Source organism: Girardinichthys multiradiatus, chromosome Y (genome assembly GCF_021462225.1).
Source record: "Girardinichthys multiradiatus isolate DD_20200921_A chromosome Y, DD_fGirMul_XY1, whole genome shotgun sequence".
Classification (NCBI taxonomy): Eukaryota; Metazoa; Chordata; class Actinopteri; order Cyprinodontiformes; family Goodeidae; genus Girardinichthys; species Girardinichthys multiradiatus.
The window spans coordinates 36373138-36395510 of NC_061818.1; the positions used below are offsets into that span (position 1 = coordinate 36373138).

The window sequence follows — 22373 nt, forward strand, 5'->3', positions numbered from 1 at the left end:
TTCTTTTTTGATAAAGTTTATGGTTAGAGCAGCTTAGGTTATCCTGAGCTATCTCTGTAGTTATGCTGCTATAGGTTTAATGACCACTTTCAGCCTCTTCGCTACATTCTCACACTACTCTCCAATTTTGCATTATTTGCTGTTATTTCAGCTTTTAACTTTATGTTCTCTCTCTTTTCTCTTCCAAGAAGCTACACCTGGCCTGACTCTGTGTCTACCTGTGACACCTTTCTGGAGAGGGGCATCGTCCGAGCTTCTGCTGGCAACAACTTAATGCTCACCCTCTACCGATGATCCACATAGTCCTGTCTTTCAGTGTTTAACCCTTTCTCTCTCCTAGACATGGAAATTGACTGAGCTTAACTGTAACAAACTCTATGTGCTCTCTTTCAGACTCTAATCTTGAAAACTGGCTCAGAGTTTATCTGTTCTTTCTTTCTAGGTGAAACGACTAAAGGAGCTACATCCATTAACATTTACTTTTCCTTCCCATAGAAAGTACTCCTGGATCAGTGCTTCTTTGTTCTTTTTGTGTCTCTGCTCTGTTCTCTCAAACCCCCAGTCGGTCGTGGCAGATGGCCGCTCACACTGAGCCTGGTTCTGGTTCTGCTGGAGATTTCCTCCTGTTAAAAGGGAGTTTTTCCTCTCCACTGTCGCTACATGCATGCTCAGTATGAGGGATTGCTGCAAAGTCAACGCCAGTGACTGTCCACTGTCTCTACTTGCTCATCCAGGAGGAGTGAATGCTGCAAGTCACTGACTGGATGCAATCTGCTGGGTTTCCTTAGATAGAAAAACTTTTTATCCAATTTGAATAAATAACTGAATCTGACTGAACTGTTCAATGGTTAGGATTGAATTGAATGTATGAACCTGACTTTTGTGAAGTGTCTTGAGACGACATGTGTTGTGAATTGGCGCTATATAAATAAACTGAATTGAATTTGGGGACCCATGTCATCTGCTGGTGTTGGTCCACTGGGTTTATCAAGTCCAAATATGTCCATCAAGAAATTGTAAAGCTCTTCATGCTTCCCTCTGCTGACAAGCTTTAAAGAGATACTGATTTCATTTTCCACCAGAACTTGGTACCTCATAACTCAGCCAAAAGTATTACTACCTGCATAAATGATCCACTGTGTTTGCATGACCTGAATCTCATGGCGAATCTATGGGGTACAATCAAGAGACACCAGAGCCAAAAACCCAGACAAGATGAAAGCTGCAGTTAAACACAGGCGTCATGAACACCTAAACAGCACTGCGCCGATGCAAAAGGAGCCCCGACCACGTATTACGTAGATATTATCTACAGGACATGAGCATCCTTTTTTAGTAGGCCCACATTTCTGCACTAAAATACTTTTTATTGGTCTAATGTAATATTCTAGAGCAATTTTAAACGTTGGATTAAAATAAACAGAAATCATTACTTGGAATACAGATACAGCACAAAAAAATTAAATATCGTTAAAAGTGTCAGAATTTTTCGTCATTCATTTCAGAAACCCATTCTATAGATTCATTACAGATAGAGTAAAATATTTAAAGCCTTTATTTCTTGTCGATTATGGTATACAGATAATGAAACGCAACTTCAGTGTATGAAAATTTTATATTTACATAAGATTAATAAAAGAAATGCACGTTAAAAAGATGATGAAAAGTATGTTTATTTCTTTGCACTTTGGTATGGGCTCCTTTTGCACAGGTTACTGCATTATTGTGGTGTGGCCTGAAGGTGATCAACCTGCTGGAGTGTAATGGAAACCCAGGTAACCTTGATGGCAACTTTAGATTCGCTATTAGGTTCAGATCAGACCAGTTTGTTGGTCAGTCAAGCACAATACCACCATGGTCATTAGACCAACATTTGGCAATAACCCCAGAAGGAAGCATGAAATGCTCGACCATATCGAACGTGGATTCTGTGCCTCCCCATTCTTCCTCCAGACTCAAATTTCGATTTCCAAATGAAAATGTAAACTTTATTTTCAACTGAAAAGAGGACCTCTGAGCAACAGTTGGCTGCTTGTAAAATTAAGCCAAGATTGTTTTTTTTTAATATATTAGAGATCAGTAAAAGTAACCACCCATGATACAATTGTTACACCGCATGAGAAAACGAGAACTGCAGCCTCTGCTCTAACTCTTCCCAAAAGGTGTTCAAGAAGGTTGAGGTCAGGTTTGAAATATATATAAATAAAACTGAAAGAAAGGAAAGAATCAGGGTAGGCATAACAGATGGGATACAATTTCGAGACTAGAAAAGCACTCGGTAAACGCAGACCTCTGCCAGGGCCAATGCCTGTCAGCCGCTCATAGGGTCACAAAGTATGAGCTCCAAAATGTCGCGCCATGTAGGAAGGAATAAGAATAAGCAATAGGATAAGCAGTACAGGCAATAAGGAATCCTCATTTTATTAGATTTTCAGTTAACTCAAGATCTAAGAACGATCAAGTGTTGTAGTCAGGTTTTAAAATCTGTTTTATATGTATCTAGACATGGAAAATGCTTGACTTCATTACAGCTTAAACGGTGCCTTTCCCTTCAGAATGGGATTCAGAATCAAAGAGCCAGGAGTCCAAATTTCCATTTATAAACATTTATTTTGTGAAACCGAGTGAAATTAGAATCGAAGCTTCTGGAAGAACCACTTGTTCTTGCCTGTCTTGTACCTGGAAACAAGAAAAAGACAAATTTAGTGAGAAACCAACAGCGTAAATTACAATTGATGAACTTAAGTGAAGATTGAATGCTCAAAAATCCGTCTGACCTCTCCTCAAACTTGACCTTGGCCTCCCGCCTGGCTTTGCGTTTGAGAGCAGGGTCCCTGAAGACATCCTTGTTGACGACAGTTTTGTCCAGAGGAATATCCACAGAGTATCTGAGGGTGAAGAGGGACAGCTGTGAAAGATTGTTGGGACATTGTGGATACTGCTAACACGGTCCTGCATCTCTCATTTCAACGGTTTTACTACTACAACAATATGACCAAAAGGTAACAAAAAGCTGTTTAAATGTTCAGAAACAGCAGCCATAATGGAAGTAGTTTGTTATTCATTTTTTTTCACCTCTCCTTTAAAGAAATGGCCAAAACAAAAAATAGATTAGTTTATTAGAGCAGAATAGGACTAGTTTTAAAGATTTTTTCTATTTAAAAAAGGAGCACCATCCAACAAAAAGCTGAAGGAATAACAAAAATGGAAAGCAAAGCCAAGTAATACTCATGATCTTACTCTTCCATACCGCGGAGTCTGGCTGTATGTGGGGGTTCAGGTGAAAACCTCAGCAAATAAAAACCAGAAAAGTTCTTCTCTGCAGGCTGATTTGCTTTTATTGATCCAGGGGGAAGACAGTCCAATCAAAGATGCACCAATCAATCATTTACAGGGCAATAAGGACATCCAATTGTCTTTGAGGTCTGACATTCTCATTGTGATTTAACAAAACACAATAACTATGTTCTCTCACTGCCTAGAAGCTCCACCTGGCCTGGCTCTGTGGTTAGCTGTGGCACCTTAATGGAGGGGGACATCTGCTGAGTTACTGCTGCAAACAACTTCATGCTCTCCTTCTACAGATGATCCACTTGGGACCGTCAGTGTTTAACCCTGTCTCTCCTAGACATAGATACTGGCTGAGCTTCAACTGTGACTGTATGTGCTCCGTTTCATCTTCTAGACTTGAAAACTGGCTCAGCTCATCTCCTTAGTTGTCTTTCTCTCATAGATGAAGCCACTAAAGGAGCTATAACCATTAATGTTTCACTTTTCCTTCCCATAGAAAGGACTCCTGGATCAGTGCTTCTGTATTCATTCTGTGTCTCTGCTCTGTTCTCTCAAACCCCCAGTCGGTCGTGGCAGGTGGCCGCTCACACTGAGCCTGGTTCTGGTTCTGCTGGAGGTTTCTTCCTGTTAAAAGGGAGTTTTTCCTCTCCACTGTCGCTACATGCATGCTCAGTATGAGGGATTGCTACAAAGTCAACGCCAGTGACTGTCCACTGTCTCTACATGCTCATCCAGGAGGAGTGAATGCTGCAAGTCACTGACTGGATGCAATCTGCTGGGTTTCCTTAGATAGAAAAACTTTTTATCCAATTTGAATAAATAACTGAATCTGACTGCACTGTCATAGCAAGGATTACTTGGACTGTATGTACTTGACTTGAAATCTGTGATTCAATTTAACTGTATTTGTGAAGTGCCTTGAGACAACAGGCGTTGTAAATTGGTGCTATATAAATAAACACAATTGATAAAAGTGTTGCAGGTTCCTTAACAGAGGAAGCAGTTCTGTTTCCAACAGGAAATGAAGGAATTACGATTATCACAACGTGTGCTTTAAAGCTCATGTCCCTAACTTTAGATTTTTATTCAACACAAGAAAATGCATCAAAGTAAATGATGGTGGTTAATGCCCTGGTGGACTGAAGATGGTGAGAGTTCTTAGTTAAGATGCATTTAATGAACTAAGGGCAAATAGAAAAATTTGAATCTACTTTATCAGGATTTAACCTGCCAATCGTCGTTGGTTTTGCTCCCTGGCTGATTCCTGCATTTCTAACTCCAGCTGAACCAGTCGGTTCTGAACAGATGAAAATTGAACACATGTAAAATAAACTAAAGGTTCTCATCTGAATAGGTTTACACAACAATCAGCGAACCTGAAGCAGAGTTGTGTTCAATACAAAATCTACTCCCAATTTCCAAGATGTAACATTCACAATTAATGCAAAATCACAAATATAGAAGGCACCATTAATCTTGCCCCCAAAATCCCACTTTAATCAAAAAGGACAAACCCCCTCTATTTAATGTTTATGTACATGTATAAACAACTGGGTTTGAATGTTAACAGTCCGTTTCATATGACTGTACTATAGTTCAGAGGGGTAACAAACTATTAGGTGAAAAATCCAAAGTTTTTTCTTGCCAACCTCTGACACATCTTTTAGCTTAAACTCAACAGTAAGGTATAGATATGAAAATGGTCACAATAAAGCTTTCCCTATCAACAGCAAGGAAGCATCAGGCTCCATATGGTGAAGTTTCAGGGGGCATATGGTCATAATGCCACTTTTAAATGTTTTTCTGTCTGATTCTTGGTAAAAGAGAGAATCAGCTGTTTACCATCAGACTGATAGGATCATGTTTTGAAGAAGAGACTGCAGACTGGTGCACAGAACGAGTAGACCTAAACCAACTCAGAAGTCAAGTAATGTGGAATTATGTCTAGTTAACCTTAAGGTAATGAGAAAAGGAGTAAATTTGCTTGAATGCAAAGAAGGACCTGCAGTTACTCCAGTCATCAGGAGCTTATGCTCTTGAGTGGTCATTATGTAGAACTGGTACGAGACTGAGTTAAGATGTTGGTGTATTCTCTTAGGATTTACCTACAGGTGAACTGAAATAAAAGGAACATTAAGGATTGCTGTGTGCTACTGACCTGGTGGGCATGAGGTGGTTGTAGTTGAAAACTTTGACGAAGGCCTTGATCTTGGATCTCTTGGCAATCTTCTTCTTGCCCATGGTGGTGGTCACCTTACGGGGGTAGCGGTCGATGCCTGCGACCAGAGCGTGGCTGTAGGGTCGGTCGGTGGTGCCATCATCTATGTTCTGCAAAGAGATCAATAACAGACCGCAATTACAGATAGATCTGTACATCTTAGCCGACATAAAAACGCAGGTGACAAAAAAAAACCTTCAAAATGTTGACAATAAATGAAGAGAATATCTTCTCAAACTTCACCAAGTAGTGGATAAGATGTCTGAGGTAAATTATAATAGATCTAATTGCTTTCTTTGCTGCAAATGAAATAAGAAGTTATAATGGAACATTAATAACAGTCCCCTTAAACAGTTCACAGGGTACAGTGTCCTGCAACCTTAGATGGGTCCCATGTTAAACACACATGGTTGAATAAGACCCTCAGCATCCAATCAAGTTCTTCAAAGTCCTGCTAATGACCCAAACATCGAGTCAGGTGTGCTGATGCAGATACACTTTTAAAGGTTGCAGGACCACAGCCTGGACAACTGGAGTTTGAGAATCATAGGGTGTATTCACACTTGCCACTTTTGGTCCGCTTTAAACGGACCAGAGTTCGTTTCCCTCCTTGGTCCGGACCTTTTGTGCAGGTGTGAATACACTCAAGCGAACCCTGGTCCGGACCAAACAACCGGACCCAGACCCACTTTTTGAGGTGGTCTTGGTCCGCTTCCAAACGGACTCTGGTGCGGTTCGCTTATGGTCTGAATATAAACCGGCCCCGATCCGAACCAACTACAAAAAGCGTCTCTTTGGATATAAAAAGCCACCGTATCCGGTAGCAAAGGTGTGTGTTGTAAGGTAATCATACCTGATAAGCAGTGTGTTGCTTAGCAACGCTACTGGCTTGTTGTGGGACAAGGCACGTAGAGAACGTCAGCGTTCAGCACGTATTCTCCGACGGGGTTCCAAAATTATAAATGGAACGTCTCAAAGTCTGTGCTGAATGAGTTGCTCTTCAGTCTCACAATAATATTGCAGCTGTAATAACGACACAAATATCCAGAACAGAGGTGCTGCACGCAGCACGTCTACAGATGTTTTCCTAAATGTCCGGGTCTGTGCTCTGTCCCGCCCCGGTCATTTCTGTCCAATGGGAACAATGATCGTCACCCGCGCGGCTTTGTTTACAAGTAATAGTTCACTTGCAAAAAGTACAATGTGAAAACAAACCGCACAAAGTGAAAAAAATAGAGTTCGCTCTTGGCCCGGACCAAAGGACTTTCCTGGTGTGAATACACCCATAATGTAAACAATATACAGAAATGTTACTATAAAACTTTGACAAAGAAATAGACAATTTGCAAGCATTCTTCTAAAAGCAAAGTTAATGTAACATTTAAACGTGTTCAAAATGTATAAAATCTATCAAATCTTCTGTTTGGAGTATTACTATGAATGAATTCAAACACTGTATACAAGTCATAAAGAGTTTATAAATATATTAACTTAGTTTTTATTCATATATTCATTTATTTCCTCATTAACATTTTTGTAGCAACAAATATATATTTTTAAACTAGATAGGACATCTTAACCCAAATTTTTGTAGTTTGCTTAATCATGCAACCTTCTACAGATACGATTTGTGAAGACACTATACATTTTGGATAAAAACAACTAATATTGCCATTTGTTCACTGCTCCAACACAGCTTAACTCTAGAAAAACGTCAGTTTATACCTTGACGATGACAGCTTTACGCCCGGCGTAGCGTCCAGCCAGGACCATGACCACCTTTCCAGGCTTCATAAACTTGCCCATTTCTGTCAAAAAGAAGAAAAAAAGCAATTAAACCATCCGTAAAAAATTTGATGCAAAAATAACTCTTCAAAATCAGATTTTATTACCGCCTCGCTGTTACTCCCCGAATTCCAAGCTAGTTAGCATTTAGCTAACTACAAACTATAAAAACGTTTTAGAAATTAATTTCGCTCTGGTATCAGTTCTGGGTGTTTCTAAAACAAGGCAAAATGCTTGTCAAACAAAGCACCTCCACAAAAAGCCAAAATATGTCAAAATAATCAGACAACAAGCGACTAAAGTCCTGCGTTAGCCTTCAGAGGGCTGCCATGTTGGAAAGAGCGGCGGGGAAGCGAACCAACTGCAACAAAACGGCTCATTATCTTCTTTAACCAAGCACAAACCCACTAAATATCAGGTAGCCATTAATACTGGGGAGGACTGTCTGCGATATGCCGTGATAAAAACAACAGATATACGCAGATTTTACACGATGGACGTGGATTATTAGGAGGAAAATTTCACTTACTGATGCTGCTCTACGGCCGCCGCTAACAGGAAAAGGAAGTTCAGAGGGCTTACGTGAAGTACGTCACTTCCTAAATAAATTTTTTCGAGAAATCTCAGGAATAATTTTCTAAATTTACTGTCAAAAAGCTAAAACAAAAATGTATTATTTTTACATTTTAGATGTTATACATTTCTGCAAATTTAACATTGTAAATCACCTCTTTTAAAGAAGAGTCAAGAACAACACTAAAACGTTGCTGTCACTGTTTCTTTTGAGCATATGTTTAATGAGTAAAGTATTCTTCAGCATTATGTAACTATAGAATGTAGAAAAAGAAAGCAAAAATGTGGTAAATTAAAGAAATTACAAGAAAAAGTAAAGAAAATTAAAATATTTTAATTATGTAATCTTGTTAAGTAAAACACGACTCAAATATTTAGTTTGCAGTACCGTCGCCTAATGCAAGCACAGTTCAGGATTGGGACACTATATTAGGTACACCTTTTTAATTGTGTTAAATAGTCAGCCAATCAAAGAGAAAAAAAAGTATTTATGTAAACAAATTTGTTTGATGTGAAATATTTAAAAAACAGAAAAGACTATGGGAGCAAATACTTTTTCACCATATATATATATATATATATATGTGTGTGTATGTGTGTGAATATAGGTGATTCATATTTTTAGTTTTGGGAATGGAATATATATTGTAGTCCTGTTTGACATTTAACTTAATAAAGAACATCTGATCATGCTTAAATATTACTTTATACTTACAGCTAAACAGGACCTCAAAGACAAGTTTTGACAAAATCCTTTAGGATGAAAAGAAAGTTGAGGACGATAGTTCATACAAGTTCATTTGTACGAGGAGCCATTGCATGAATCTATGGGAAGAAGCTGTTGGAGCTAGTTTAAGAAGAAATGTTAAGTCACTGAGCAGAAGTAATAAAATTGTAAGAAAGAACCCTGCAGATGTGATGTTTGCTTTCAGTGTTGATCCATAGAGAAGGTCAGAAGAAGTTCAGGAAGTCATTGTGGTAGAGATGTGTGAGGATGGGGCAGTCAAACAGTGGTGAGGTGTGAGGTAGGATTAACAGATGGCATCATGGTGGGTTTAAGATTATATCAGGGATCAGCCAAAAGCTCCTTGTGTACAAAGGTGATCTACAGGTTGACAGATTGTTTGTTTGCGGATAAAATTGTAAAAGTGGGAAGCAGGTGGAATATGGAACTGCAAAAGATCACAGAGCATGTTCATGAATGTAGCAAAGATGGACATGTGGAGGGTTGGTGTGAAAGAGAAGGATGGTTCAGACAGGGTGAGATGGAGGAAGATAATTGAATGTTGCGCCCCCTAATGGTAGCAGCCAAAAGAAAAAACTTAGCAACTACATTTCATTTACTATACTTGGTTTATTTTACTGCAGGTTTACATTAAATCTAATAAAACCAAAACAAATTTAATATCTTCCGATATATAATCTTTGATTAATTAAATATAGCATAAATTATTTTAAATTTAAATCCCATGTGATGCTCCAGGACTGAAATGCTAGTTACAGCACAGCTGCAACTTTAAGTGTTTAAAGTGGTTTATCTAATAAACAAGCATCTAAACAAAAAAACAAAAACAGGAAAAAGAAAATGTAGGATAGTGTGTAGTAAATATACCCAAAACACAACTGAAGGTGGAAAAAGTGCTCCACAATGAGAATACAACTGAATGTTTGATACATACACATCACACAAACACAGGATTTAATGTTATAAACAAAATAAACAACAAATATAAACTAACCTCAGTTAAATAGCATCTATGGTTCATACATTCAGGTTTTTACAGATATGATTCGCTGTTAATGGAAGATAAAAGAAAATCTGGAATAAAACGTATTCCCATTTATGAGTTTTACTCATATCTCATACAGCAGCTCAGTCAAGTTGAAAACACTCAAAACTGAAACACAAGAACACATTCAGGAAAAAGCTTCCTGTTTATAGGAACGTCACACAGCACGGACAGTTTTTGTTTGACACGGACAGAGAGCTTTTATTTTGATGCAGTGTGCTCCACAAAGGTTTCCTGCTTGGGTAACAGCATCCAACACAATTTAAGCTATAAACAAGAACTTCCCATGAATGTTTCTGTTCAGTTTTAATTATCCATCACTACTTTCCCTCATAATGTTTGCTGCATAGGTTTAGGGCACTATCAGGTAGAGCAGAGGAAGATGCATGCTGCTGAGCACAGGTCAAAGATCTTACGAGAAGACTTACTAAAGGTGAGGTAATCGCAGTTTCAGCTCTAAGGCATGTTTACAGTACAAGCAGCGCTGTCATCTTAGTGGGATATGCATATTAACACCACATCCATGCACACACTGCTGACATCACACGTAAACAACCTTTAAAGGGTTAAAGAATGCCAACAGATTCATGCTTTTGGTCCTGAACACAAATTGATAAAATGCTTTAATTATGAGGCTCATCAGAAAGCATCTTTTATGTTGTTGAGCTGCCGCACAGCCAGGTCCACCGGCAGGTTGAACCTGAGGTGGCTGATGCGGCCCAGAATGCGTAAGGCTCCCTCGAAGCCCGTCTGGGCCATGTAGCTCCAGGACTGATAATGCGGATGTATCAGACTGACAGATTTACACAGCAGGTTGAGCCACGACACAAGCCGCTGCTCGTTGAGAGCCATGCACACCAGAGCTTTGAACTCAATGTCCGGCCCCCTCTTGTAGCGTCCGTGCTCCTTCAGCACCGTGTGGATGGCCCACAGCAGTGAGTGCTTCGGGGTCACTGTCCCTGGGCCACCACCAACGTTCAAACTGAAGGACTGGGAGAGCTTTCGGGCTGGTGATTCCACAAAGGCTTTCCCGTTTTTGGATTCGTAAAACTTCACAAAGAGTTCCCAGGGGTGCATTGTTTGTGGGGCTGGTCTGTAAGGCAGAATGCAGGAAATGGGGGCCAGTACCAGGCTCATGGTCTGCGAAGGGGAAAACAGGCCATGAGCCAACAAGTCTTTCAGAGCGATTGCCAGCTCCTTCCTCACAGCTGTCGTCAGCTCGTCTCGAGCCCCGAGCGTGGACATGCTGCTGTAGCTGACCACATGTTCCACGGAGGGATGTTGGCGCGAGCCAAGCACTCGCACCTTCTCCACGGCTGCTTCCAGGCACTGCAGCAAAGGCCCGTAGTCCCGACTAGATGAGTCCTGGGGCCACATATTCTGAGGGACATGGCCAGCCGAGCAGCCGAACTGACTGGCAGCAAAGATCTGTAGCACAGCGAGAGCCTTCTGGATGAGCTGCAGGCCCGTGTCCCGCATCCTCTGGGCCTGCACTGGATCCACTGCAGGGTGAGGGGTAGCAGATTTTACACAGGATGTAGCAGTTTAATTGAAGTAGACATCTGCAATAAACTATCTGACCTTTCTTTTTCATTCCTGCAGATCTGGCGTTAGTTCCTTCTGCCTTTGGCTGCTGACTCCGCCCACCATCTGACAACAAAGGGTTCCCTACCTCATCTATAGAAAGACAAGGCAAATTATGATTAAAACAGACAAATCTAGCATGAATGCAATGAAGAATGAAGCCAATCACCATCTCAGCAACACAACGGTGTCCTACATACCCTGGATGAAGTTGATAAACATCTCCAGGTCCCTGATCTGTGTCTTTAGCTGCTCCACCAGCTGCTCTTTGACTCTGGCCGGGTTCACTATCTGAGCGATGGCAGCGTCCACCCGCTGTCTCAGCTCCTCTGGGGACAAGTTACCGATGTCCTCATTCAAATTCACATCCAACTTTTTTATCAACTCATCAATGATGACCTGAGAACAGAAACAGACTGAAGGTAAAACTTCTTCATTGGGATTTTAAGGCTCCCTAAAGGTTGGAAAAACTTCTTTAAAGGGGAAGAAAACTTCCTGAAGAAAACTGTTTTAAAAAATAATCTGCAAACAGACTATACTGAGCTGTTTAGTTTGACTTATTTGCATGATGCAGTTAAATCAAAAAGACCCAAAAATTCAACAGTCAGCTAATAAACTTGTAGGTTATCCTGTCTGTTTTGTCTAAAATTTGGAGAAAGTAATTTCAAAATGGAAAGGTAGAATATGAAATGCCTGGATCTAACAGTAACTGGGACGGCGGGTGACACAGTGGTAGAGTGGGCGGCCCATATACAGAGACCACAGTCCTCAATGCAGATGTCCGGGGGTTTAACTCCAGATCTTAAACCTTCACTGGATATCTTCACTCATTTCCTGTCTGAGTACTGTAAATGAAAGGCACTTTCATCACAAACATTTAGAAGACATTTAACCTTCTTTCACAAAATACTTTAAGCTAGAAAACTGGAAAACTGACTCAGCTCACCACTTCCTGATCCTCAAGTTTTATCTAAAAGGACTGGATGCAGAATCCTGTCAAAAAAACGAGCCCACAAATCAGGGATTTCCAGAGGCTGTTTAACCTGGACTTCCTTAAATACAACACTGAGTTACGCAAACAGGGAAGTGCCAGTGGGTTCTGGGAAGGGCAAACAAAAAGCTCACATTTGTCTAAATATAACTTCAACTCTGCAAAAAATAGCTTCATGGTAGGAGAGCACAGAGGAAAATTTTAATGTTTTAAATGTTAGCATGAAAAAAGAAGCAATTATGTTGAACTTAATACACCTGGTGTTTAAATGTGGAGTTAACTAGTATTCACCGATCCATCCAGCTGGATTATAATAATATTTTAGATAAACAACAGGATTACTGACCAGCTGGTCTCAACCTGTGGATTTTATGCTATGCACTAACATGTAACGGGATTAACGTGAAGCATGTTTGCATTCCCACACCTTCTGTCTCTCCATGACGACAGACTGCGGCAGAGAGTCGTAGCTGCCCTCCTGGTAGGCGAAGCGTTCCAGATCATCCAGTTGTGTCTTCAGCTGGAAAATCAGATCCTTTTGTTTTTCCCTCTGAGCTTCCAGGCGCTCCCTCTTCTCCCTCTCACTCTGACAGGAGACACACAGAGATTGTAACTGAGACAGACACCTCTCAGAAGCTGTTTTTGGCACAATGTTTACCCAAACATACACGAGTTTTACTCACCAGATCTCCCTGCAAATGAAGCATGTGACAAAAGGAACAAAACAGGCCTTGAGATTAAACACAATGCGCTGAAACCTCCAAATGCTGGTTTTCTTTTGGGTCTGACCTGAAAATTTTGACTTTGACAGATACCCGAGAACTAAAAGGTATAGGATTAAAAATATGCAGCAGGTACTTTAATAACACTAGTAGTTCTGAATGCAAAAGATAATTAATTGATTACCAAAGGATGGTTTTCAGACTTAAATGACCAGAAACACTGGGTGCAATATCAATTTCTTTGGTTTTTCCAAATCAAACATCCAAAGCAGAACAAAACACAACTGGAGAACAGTGCATGCTGCTTCCATGCCTGCCTTTCGATTATTAAAAAAATGGCACCCACGGCCTATAAAAAGCAAAGCAAAATTTAAATAATTAAAACGACAAATGGCTGTTGCAACAATATATATCTCAACAAATTCAAATTACTAAAATTATGAGAAGTAAAATAGCTCCAACACTTGTTAACTTAGATGCACTTTACATTCAGGCAGCCCTGGCTAGTCAATGTAACGATGGCGTAGACATCTTTTGGTTAAAACTGTTCTGTGCTATGAGAAGATCCAGGCTATGGCTTGATTCATCGGCACCATCTGAGCTACCGATTCAATACAAATAAAGTGTCTGCTGCACTGACAAATAAGCCAGGATAGTTTTTTGTCCAAGGTACTTAAAGCCCAGAGTGGTCTAAACTGGAAGTACTTCAAGGTGGATCATATTAAACGTAGCTTTGGGCCAGGAGTCAATAACCTTTACAACACTAAGAGCTATTTTTGCCTTCGGCCCATCTCAAGAAAATTAGTTCAGACCCAAAAAAGCCACATGATTCTTAGAAACCAAATAACGTGTTATCATAATACCTGCCATAGGAATTTTTGAAAGATTTATTTAGATTCAGATAGAGAACAGTCAAAGTCAATGGAAAAAAATCAAGCTTTCAAAACTGCATAATGGGAGTTCCACAGGGTTCCACTTTTGGACCGCTGCTTTTCTGTCTATACATCAATGACTCCCCAGACAGCTATAAGGATATCCGATGTCAGATGTATGCAGATGATGCCATCATATACAGGTCCTTCTCAAAATATTAGCATATTGTTATAAAGTTAATTATTTTCCATAATGTAATGATGAAAATTTAACATTTATATATTTTAGATTCATTGCACACTAACTGAAATATTTCAGGTCTTTTATTGTCTTAATACGGATGATTTTGGCATACAGCTCATGAAAACCCAAAATTCCTATTTCACAAAATTAGCATATTTCATCCGACCAATAAAAGAAAAGTGTTTTTAATACAAAAAACGTCAACCTTCAAATAATCATGTACAGTTATGCACTCAATACTTGGTCGGGAATCCTTTTGCAGAAATGGCTGCTTCAATGCGGCGTGGCATGGAGGCAATCAGCCTGTGGCACTGCTGAGGTCTTATGGAGGCCCAGGATGCTTCGATAGCGGCCTTTAGCTCATCCAGAGTGTTGGGTCTTGAGTCTCTCAACGTTCTCTTCACAATATCCCACAGATTCTCTATGGGGTTCAGGTCAGGAGAGTTGGCAGGCCAATTGAGCACAGTGATACCATGGTCAGTAAACCATTTACCAGTGGTTTTGGCACTGTGAGCAGGTGCCAGTTCGTGCTGAAAAATGAAATCTTCATCTCCATAAAGCTTTTCAGCAGATGGAAGCATGAAGTGCTCCAAAATCTCCTGATAGCTAGCTGCATTGATCCTGCCCTTGATAAAACACAGTGGACCAACACCAGCAGCTGACACGGCACCCCAGACCATCACTGACTGTGGGTACTTGACACTGGACTTCTGGCATTTTGGCATTTCCTTCTCCCCAGTCTTCCTCCAGACACTGGCACCTTGATTTCCGAATGACATGCAGAATTTGCTTTCATCCGAAAAAAGTACTTTGGACCACTGAGCAACAGTCCAGTGCTGCTTCTCTGTAGCCCAGGTCTGGGGAATGCGGCACCTGTAGCCCATTTCCTGCACACGCCTGTGCACGGTGGCTCTGGATGTTTCTACTCCAGACTCAGTCCACTGCTTCCGCAGGTCCCCCAAGGTCTGGAATCGGCTCTTCTCCACAATCTTCCTCAGGGTCCGGTCACCTCTTCTCGTTGTGCAGCGTTTTCTGCCACACTTTTTCCTTCCCACAGACTTCCCACTGAGGTGCCTTGATACAGCACTCTGGGAACAGCCTATACGTTCAGAAATGTCTTTCTGTGTCTTACCCTCTTGCTTGAGGGTGTCAATAGTGGCCTTCTGGACAGCAGTCAGGTCGGCAGTCTTACCCATGATTGGGGTTTTGAGTGATGAACCAGGCTGGGAGTTTTAAAGGCCTCAGGAATCTTTTGCAGGTGTTTAGAGTTAACTCGTTGATTCAGATGATTAGGTTCATAGCTCGTTTAGAGACCCTTTTAATGATATGCTAATTTTGTGAGACAGGAATTTGGGTTTTCATGAGCTGTATGCCAAAATCATCCGTATTAAGACAATAAAAGACCTGAAATATTTCAGTTAGTGTGCAATGAATCTAAAATATATGAATGTTAAATTTTCATCATGACATTATGGAAAATAATAAACTTTATCATAATATGCTAATATTTTGAGAAGGACCTGTATGTATGCGCAAAGACTTTACAACAGGCAGAGCTGTTGAACAGAGAGATGGTGGAGTGTCCCAGTGGCTTAAGAATGACTTTTTGACTCTTAACTATAACCAAACAGTTTCAATGTCTTTCTTTAATTAAATGTAAATTCTGTAAATAATTCTCCATTGTGATTGATCAGAGGGAAATCCAAAAAGGGTATCACTGTACGGGTGCTGTTTTGGATTCCCATCTTAACTTTGGGGCTCATATTCAAGAAAGTGTCTAGAACTATCAAGACTAACACCAACTGCTTTCGTCTTATAAGATTGTGTTTATCTGCAAAGGCTTCCCAGATGTATCTGCATGTCATAATTCTGCCTCATCTCTCAGACTGTGTCACTGTTTGGAGCCAAGCATCTCAATCTGCTTTTAAACCTATGATGTTGTTGTACAAACAAGCCCTGAAAGTCTTGGACCAAAAAAACAATGAAGTGGCATCATTGTAAAATGCTGGAGAAATACAATTTCTTAAGTTTTGCTAATTACTTAAGTTTATCTTTTTTTAAAGTTGCATTTTAAATGTATCAATGGCCTTCTCCCAGAGGTAGTGCACAGACGAGAAGAGCCAGTAGCACAGGAGTTGTAACAAGAGGAGCAGTTAATGGAGATTGTAAACCACAGAAATACAAAACATAATTTGGTCAATCCTCATTCTCATTTATAGGTCCTCGGATTTGGAAAAGTTTATCACCCGCAATAAAAATTTTAAATCCAGATTATCTGCACCGGGAAAAGATCGGGTTTGTTATGCAATGGTAAAATGATTTTCAAGTTTTTAATTCTTAGGTGAAACAAAAACAATTCTGTGAACATTGATGTAAACTAGCCTACCTTGATGCGGCTGGTTAATACATTACCTTTAACATGCATGTCCATGTATCCCCTTCCATTAGTTATAGTTACTCCGAATGTGTGTGGTTGTAGTTGAGTAGTTTTGTTATGCTATAATAAAAAAATTTTAAAAACCCAACCAAGGACTGGGTTTGCAAGTTAGCCTGGGCTAGAAAACCTGTGCATTGTTTTCTCGTGTAACATTGTTGTATGTGCTGTCCTTGATTAAATAAACTTAACTACCACTATTTTTAAATTTTACTTTTGTTTTTAGGTTCTATACATTTTCTTTAATGGGACATTTAAAGTTTATAGAAAATTAGGAGAAAAAGCACAATGTTTGCAACTAATTGACAAAGAAGATTACATCTTTGAAAGAAAATTAATTACTCGATAATTGTCATTCTTTGTGGAAAACGTTAACACTAGCATTTTTGAATTAGCTTTACCTTTTAAAACATTGCTCAGTTCTTAAGAGTTGTAACGGGACGACCGTGACAATTCGTGGCAGGGGCTCGTCCTGTTGTCGGTTCGAGCCCCCGCTATGTCTTTCTCAATTGTTGTGTCGTTGGGCAAGACACTTCACCTTGCCTGCTGTTGGTGGTACAGGCCATTTACCATAAAGATCCACAGTGGAGGGTCTGACCGGGTTGCAGACCCCTGGTTTAGGCACTCTGTTTTACAAACTGCAGCAGCACAAAGATCCACAGCTGAGCAGCTGAAGAGACAAGATCTACACACACTATTAGGTCAGACACCTTGTTGATCTGTTACATTTTTCCCTGAGTAAATGTTTACGGACACATTTTGACCGAAGTTTGATTGATTAACACACCTGTAGTTCTGATCAAATCAACTTTGCTTCATCTCATTAAATCACATTTAATTGTAAAAATACCGTTAATATGTAAATTAATCAAATTTAAGCGAGACCTACCCATAAAGAATCGATGCAATTAATAAGTACAACTCATTTGTAACTTGCATACAAATTTTAGCACCTCCATTATTACATTTTAAGTAAAAAGTGTAACAGAAACATATTTTTTTCTTTGATGTGGCACACATGACTGAATTAAACCTATATTGATAAAGTTTTGAATAATCAGACTTTTTGAAAATTTTGAAATAATAAAGATTTCATGTTATATTATTTTGTCATGCCTTGGGTGGCACTTCATACAAAAATGTCACATTTTAAAGTTTTATGTACATTTCATTATGATGTATGCAAAAACCATGATAACATATCATAACAGAAATAAACTAAACTGAAATATTTCTTTGGAGGATGAGTTGATCATAGTAGTGGCAGCTCGGTTAAAGTCTGGTTTGTAATAAAAATATACCCATCTTTTCACCAATGGAAATAGAAGTTTTTCATTTTACTGATGTAGTAACCGATTATTTAAAGTATTTCAGTGTGTTTGTTTGGCGGTGTTGTGGTTATAATATGCACATTTCTACCGAAGGTTATAAGCATGAAGTGTGATTTAGATACTCAAATATTTAATGTTTTGCTTCCCGTTTATCCTCTTTTCGTTCAAAACTTAATTTACGGAAAGAAAACTAAACGTCTTCTTCTTTCGGCCAAGCTCTGATTATATTATGTTAAATGTTTCCATTATTATTTAATATGGTGTACCATTGCGTGGTTAACTTTCTTCTGATAAACTCAACCACGACCCGATACAACATTCTTATGTTACTGAACAAATAAATGCATTTTATGGCCCTTTTTGAACACTTGAGGCACATTAACTGGAAGTCTCACCGAGTTCTCCAGATGTTTGGCATCCTGAGCCCTGCAGCCCAGCACATGCGGGCAGCCCCTGAAGGCGAACTCCTCCAGCTCGGCGAGCATCCTCTCCTTCTCCTCGCTCTGGGCATGGACTATCTGCTTCAGTCGGAACTGAACCTGAGCGAAGTGCGATGTGAGGGCTAAAAGAGACGAATTCAACGAATCCTGCTCCTCTTCCAGCTTCATCAGCCGGGAGGCCATCTCCTCCTCGGTGGCCGACGACGAGCTTCTCTGCCTCGGCTGACTACTGCTCTCCTCCTCGGGGTTGGCCACGGCGCCCACCGGTGCCCATCGCTCCCCGGCGCCGGCGAAAAAAGCCTCGCTATCCGAAGCTGACAGCTCCTCAGTGGACATTCTGGACGGTGCAGGTCACTCTAGGGTTTCCCTCGCAGACGTCAGTTTGCTAACGTATTTTTAGCAGTTATTATTATTATTTTTAAATGCGCAAAACTAAGAGGGATCATCGCCTGAGAAACAGGTCCACCGCCATCTTGGGAAAGATGATTCATACGTAAACAGAGAAGAACGTGACGTTGACATAACGGAAGTGGAGTAGCTTTACCTTCGAAATAAAAGCATTTCATTAAAGATATGACGTGTGCGCATGCGTCGGTTGGCGGACGGAGGAAAACGCAAACATTGGCGGTTGGAATAAAACTAGTTTTGTGACTGGACCGCAGTGACGTCCCAGGTAGAGGACGATGGAGATTTAAAAAGGTCACCCTGTGCTGCCTACCACAAGGAGGGGAAGTGAGGTCCGGAGAAAAGCAGCGGAAATCGAGCAAGTCTCAGCCGTCAATAGTGTCATGCAGACACTAGAAAGCGTGGAAGGCAAAAGATGAAAAAGGAAAATGTTCAGGAGATTTCAACCAAGGCAAACAGCAACAGACACTGGATTTACTGTTGGGAAGATTATACTGTTCATTGCATAGGCTACTTGATAAATTGTACGGATTGTGCTTCACGCACAAACAAAGAGGAAAAGAAAAATTGTGAAAGGAGCAAAGAGCTTTTTGGCCTAAAGGAAGTATCCTGGGTGCATTTAAATAACAGACTGGCGGCAGAAGGGAAGGCAGGGGGACAGGGAGAGAGGATAAACTGATCATCTTACAGTGGAATGCCTGAAGTTTAATTGCAAATGGACAAGAGTTTAAATTATTTATAAAAGAATTCAGAGAAGATTCAGATATTATATGCATTCAGGAAACTTGGCTTAAATCAAACCTTGATTTTGTCATAAAGGACATGAGAGCATCAGGAGAGACAGAGAGAGAGGCTCTTGAGGAGGGTGTATAACATTCATAAAACAGGGAATTCAATATAGTTTTAGGTAAAGAAAGAGAGTTAGAATATAATATCAATGAAATCAGGACAAAAAATTGAAGCTTCCAAGTATCAATTTTTACAATGAATGATGGGAGTGGTACCAGAATCAGTTTTAGGGATAATACTGAGAGAATAATCAATTTCACTTTAGTTTCAGGTTCGCTAGCAGGTGGTTGTTCATGGAAAGTAATTAAGGAAACCACCATAGAAGGTGATCCTATATTGACTGAAAGCTAAATGTAGAGAGGTATAATATAACAGGTGTGCAGAAATGGTGTTTTAGCTACAGGTTGGGAAACCTTTCGGTGTATTAGTAACGGAAAAATGCAAAAACTGGATATAACTGATAAAAGTGATGATTTAAATTTTTTTGTATGAAATGCTATACTGGAAGCAGCTAGTCGAGCTATGAAGAAGAAATTAGGAAAAGGGGAAAGAAGATTGTATCCTGGTGTACAAAAGAATGTTGTAAAGCAATTAGGAACCTGAATAAAGCTATTAAGTTATTAAAAAGAAATCATATCTCTGATAATCTGATTGCACATAAGAAATTACAAGCTAATGTAAGAAGACCCGTTAAAAATGCAAAGAGAGATTATGGGACAGTTTTTTATAATTCAGTGGGGAGGAAGTCAGAAATTTCTAAGGTATGGTCAATGATTAGAAGGATGAATGGTATTAAAATTGATAATAGATATAAAATGCTAAATGATGGAGAAGTAATAGTTGTGAAGAATGGAGGAAACGATGGCAAAAAAGTTTGTTAAAATGTATAGTTTGGATAATATTAGTGAAGACGGAAAAAAAGGAAGAGAATGACAATGTTGGAGATCAGGGAGATTTTGCAGCTAGTGGAATACACCAACAATTCTTTGAATATGCTGCTTACAACGGCAGAGTTGAATCAGTCACTTAAGAAATCCAGATTATCTGCACCAGGAAAAGATCAGGTTTGTTATGAAATGATAAGCAATCAAAGTGAATAATCTAAAATCATTGTATAATAATTATATAACAGAGTCTGGGAGGATAGGGAATTACCACTAAGCTGAAAGGAGGCAGTGATTAAACCAATATGAAAACCAGGGAAAGATGAGACAAAACCAGGAAACTACAGGCCCATAGCATTAACATCCAACATCTGTAAAATAATGGAGAGAATGATAAACAAAAGGTTAACACACTATATGGAAAATAAAAGAGTTGTAGAAACATAGAGTGGTTTTAGGAGTGGGAGAAGTACAATGGATCAAATATTATGTTTAGAGCATGAAAATAGAAAGGCACATGTGACTAAAGAGTGTAGTGGCAGTATTGTTTAGTATAGAGAAAGCGTATGATATGATGTGGAGAGAAGCTAAGAGAAGTTACTAATTAAAGTTAGAAGAATGGGTATAAATGGTCCATGTACAAGAGAAATACAGGAAGAAATGCTTTCAATACAGTTAGATATTCAGTGGATTGAAGAGGTAAGACCATTAAGATTAATAATTTTATTCTAGTTCATCTTTGGCCAGTTCTCAGCACAGCCAGTCAGATAGTAGACCAGATATTAATTGAGATACAACAAACACTTTATATAATCAATATGATGGGGCTTACAATTAACTTTGTATGGGTACCAGCCCACCATGGGGTAAAGGGGAATGATATGGCAGATGTGATAACAAAGGAAAGCAGCAAATGTTGATTAATTGATATTGTTGTTACGTTCAGTAGAACAGAAATAAAGGGCATAATAACACAAAAATTAAAACAGAGGTGGCAAAAGCAATGGGAAGAAAAACGGAGAGGACGGCGTTTTACAAAATCCTAAGGAAAATGTGAGATATAAAACCAGACCTTATTAAGTTATTTCAGAAAGACTCTGAGGCAATGTGTATCATCGAACAAAAACTGAAGAAAGAATGGCAGATAGGTGAGATGGGGAAAGAAACGGATGATGGTTTTATAAGATCAAAAAGGCAGTAGGAGAAATAAGAACCAGAGGAAGGTCAGAAAGGAGGAAAGAAAAATAAGATTAGGATTTGGACATAGAGGACTTAATTGCACAAGCAGTTGCAATGAGCAATTGTATGAGCAGGAAAGAATATTTATGAGGAGAACTTGGAATGATTAAAGAAGTGTTTAGTATAATAGACACATTGACACATTGCAAACAAAATGAGGAAGCAAACATATACAAACATATACAAATTATAAGTTTAAAAAAAATAAAAAATTATTATGTAGAATTTGATTATATGTTATATAATCTATATATTAATTCATGACGAATCACACTCCATACCACTTGGTGGCGGAAACGCACACTTTCTAACTTCTTCAAGATCAAATGGACCCCCACAGACGTTAAACAGTAAATGCTTTGTCTCTCGGTAGAAACGACCCGCGTCCGCCATATTTGTTAGTGGTAAGTTGGGCTTGGAAACAGATACAAGTTTGCTGAGAAACGGAGTTTTCTATGTAAATGAAGCACTAAAAAGGACTTTCTGCTAATGTACCAAGTATTTTTGTATGAGAGAGGTTGTCAATATAAGTTATTGCTTGATTTAAAAGATGCATCTCTGCTGTTTTACATAAACCTGAAAACAATTTGTTGGACAAAGTATTATATTTTAAAGCTATTATTATAAATGGAATTTATTGAAATGATGTTGCACTGTGTCGTAAGAAACATTTAGGTCTAAACCTGTTACAGAAAAGTATTAAGTGTTTTGTTTGTTTTATTTGATTTTAAAGACATCAGAATGAATAATGGGACAAGTACAGAAGCAAACAATCAAATCC

General features: G+C 39.3%; 2 protein-coding genes across 2 annotated transcripts; both read right to left on the reverse strand.

The window, feature by feature from the left end:
* Nucleotides 1-2590: 2590 nt before the first annotated feature.
* On the reverse strand, nucleotides 2591-7896 carry LOC124864344 (60S ribosomal protein L27). Its single transcript, XM_047359106.1, has 5 exons — nucleotides 7824-7896; nucleotides 7235-7317; nucleotides 5450-5619; nucleotides 2778-2888; nucleotides 2591-2679 (listed from the first exon to the last, which is right to left on the reverse strand). The coding sequence occupies exons 2-5, from the start codon at nucleotides 7313-7315 to the stop codon at nucleotides 2631-2633; spliced, it is 411 nt and encodes a 136-aa protein (XP_047215062.1). The 5' UTR covers nucleotides 7316-7317; nucleotides 7824-7896; the 3' UTR covers nucleotides 2591-2630.
* A 1305-nt stretch (nucleotides 7897-9201) lies between these two features.
* On the reverse strand, nucleotides 9202-21021 carry LOC124864345 (RUN domain-containing protein 1-like). The gene is made up of 5 exons (XM_047359107.1): nucleotides 18231-21021; nucleotides 12660-12818; nucleotides 11442-11640; nucleotides 11239-11334; nucleotides 9202-11159 (listed from the first exon to the last, which is right to left on the reverse strand). Exons 1-5 carry the CDS (start codon nucleotides 18609-18611, stop codon nucleotides 10297-10299), a joined length of 1698 nt encoding a protein of 565 aa, XP_047215063.1. The 5' UTR covers nucleotides 18612-21021; the 3' UTR covers nucleotides 9202-10296.
* Nucleotides 21022-22373: the final 1352 nt, after the last annotated feature.

Bases quoted from the DNA above. Each gene is read 5' to 3' on its own strand.
- LOC124864344 (XM_047359106.1), bottom strand. From the start codon at position 7,315: ATGGGCAAGTTTATGAAGCCTGGAAAGGTGGTCATGGTCCTGGCTGGA. The intron at 2,889-5,449 runs GTCAGTAGCACA...CTTCACCCTCAG, and splicing joins AACCACCTCATGCCCACCAG to ATACTCTGTGGATATTCCTC. The intron at 2,680-2,777 runs GTCAGACGGATT...TCTTGTTTCCAG, and splicing joins AAGGTCAAGTTTGAGGAGAG to GTACAAGACAGGCAAGAACA.
- LOC124864345 (XM_047359107.1), bottom strand. From the start codon at position 18,611: ATGTCCACTGAGGAGCTGTCAGCTTCGGATAGCGAGGCTTTTTTCGCC. The intron at 11,641-12,659 runs GTGTGGGAATGC...TTCTGTTCTCAG, and splicing joins TCGTCATGGAGAGACAGAAG to GTCATCATTGATGAGTTGAT. The intron at 11,160-11,238 runs GTCAGATAGTTT...CTCACCCTGCAG, and splicing joins TGCAGGAATGAAAAAGAAAG to TGGATCCAGTGCAGGCCCAG.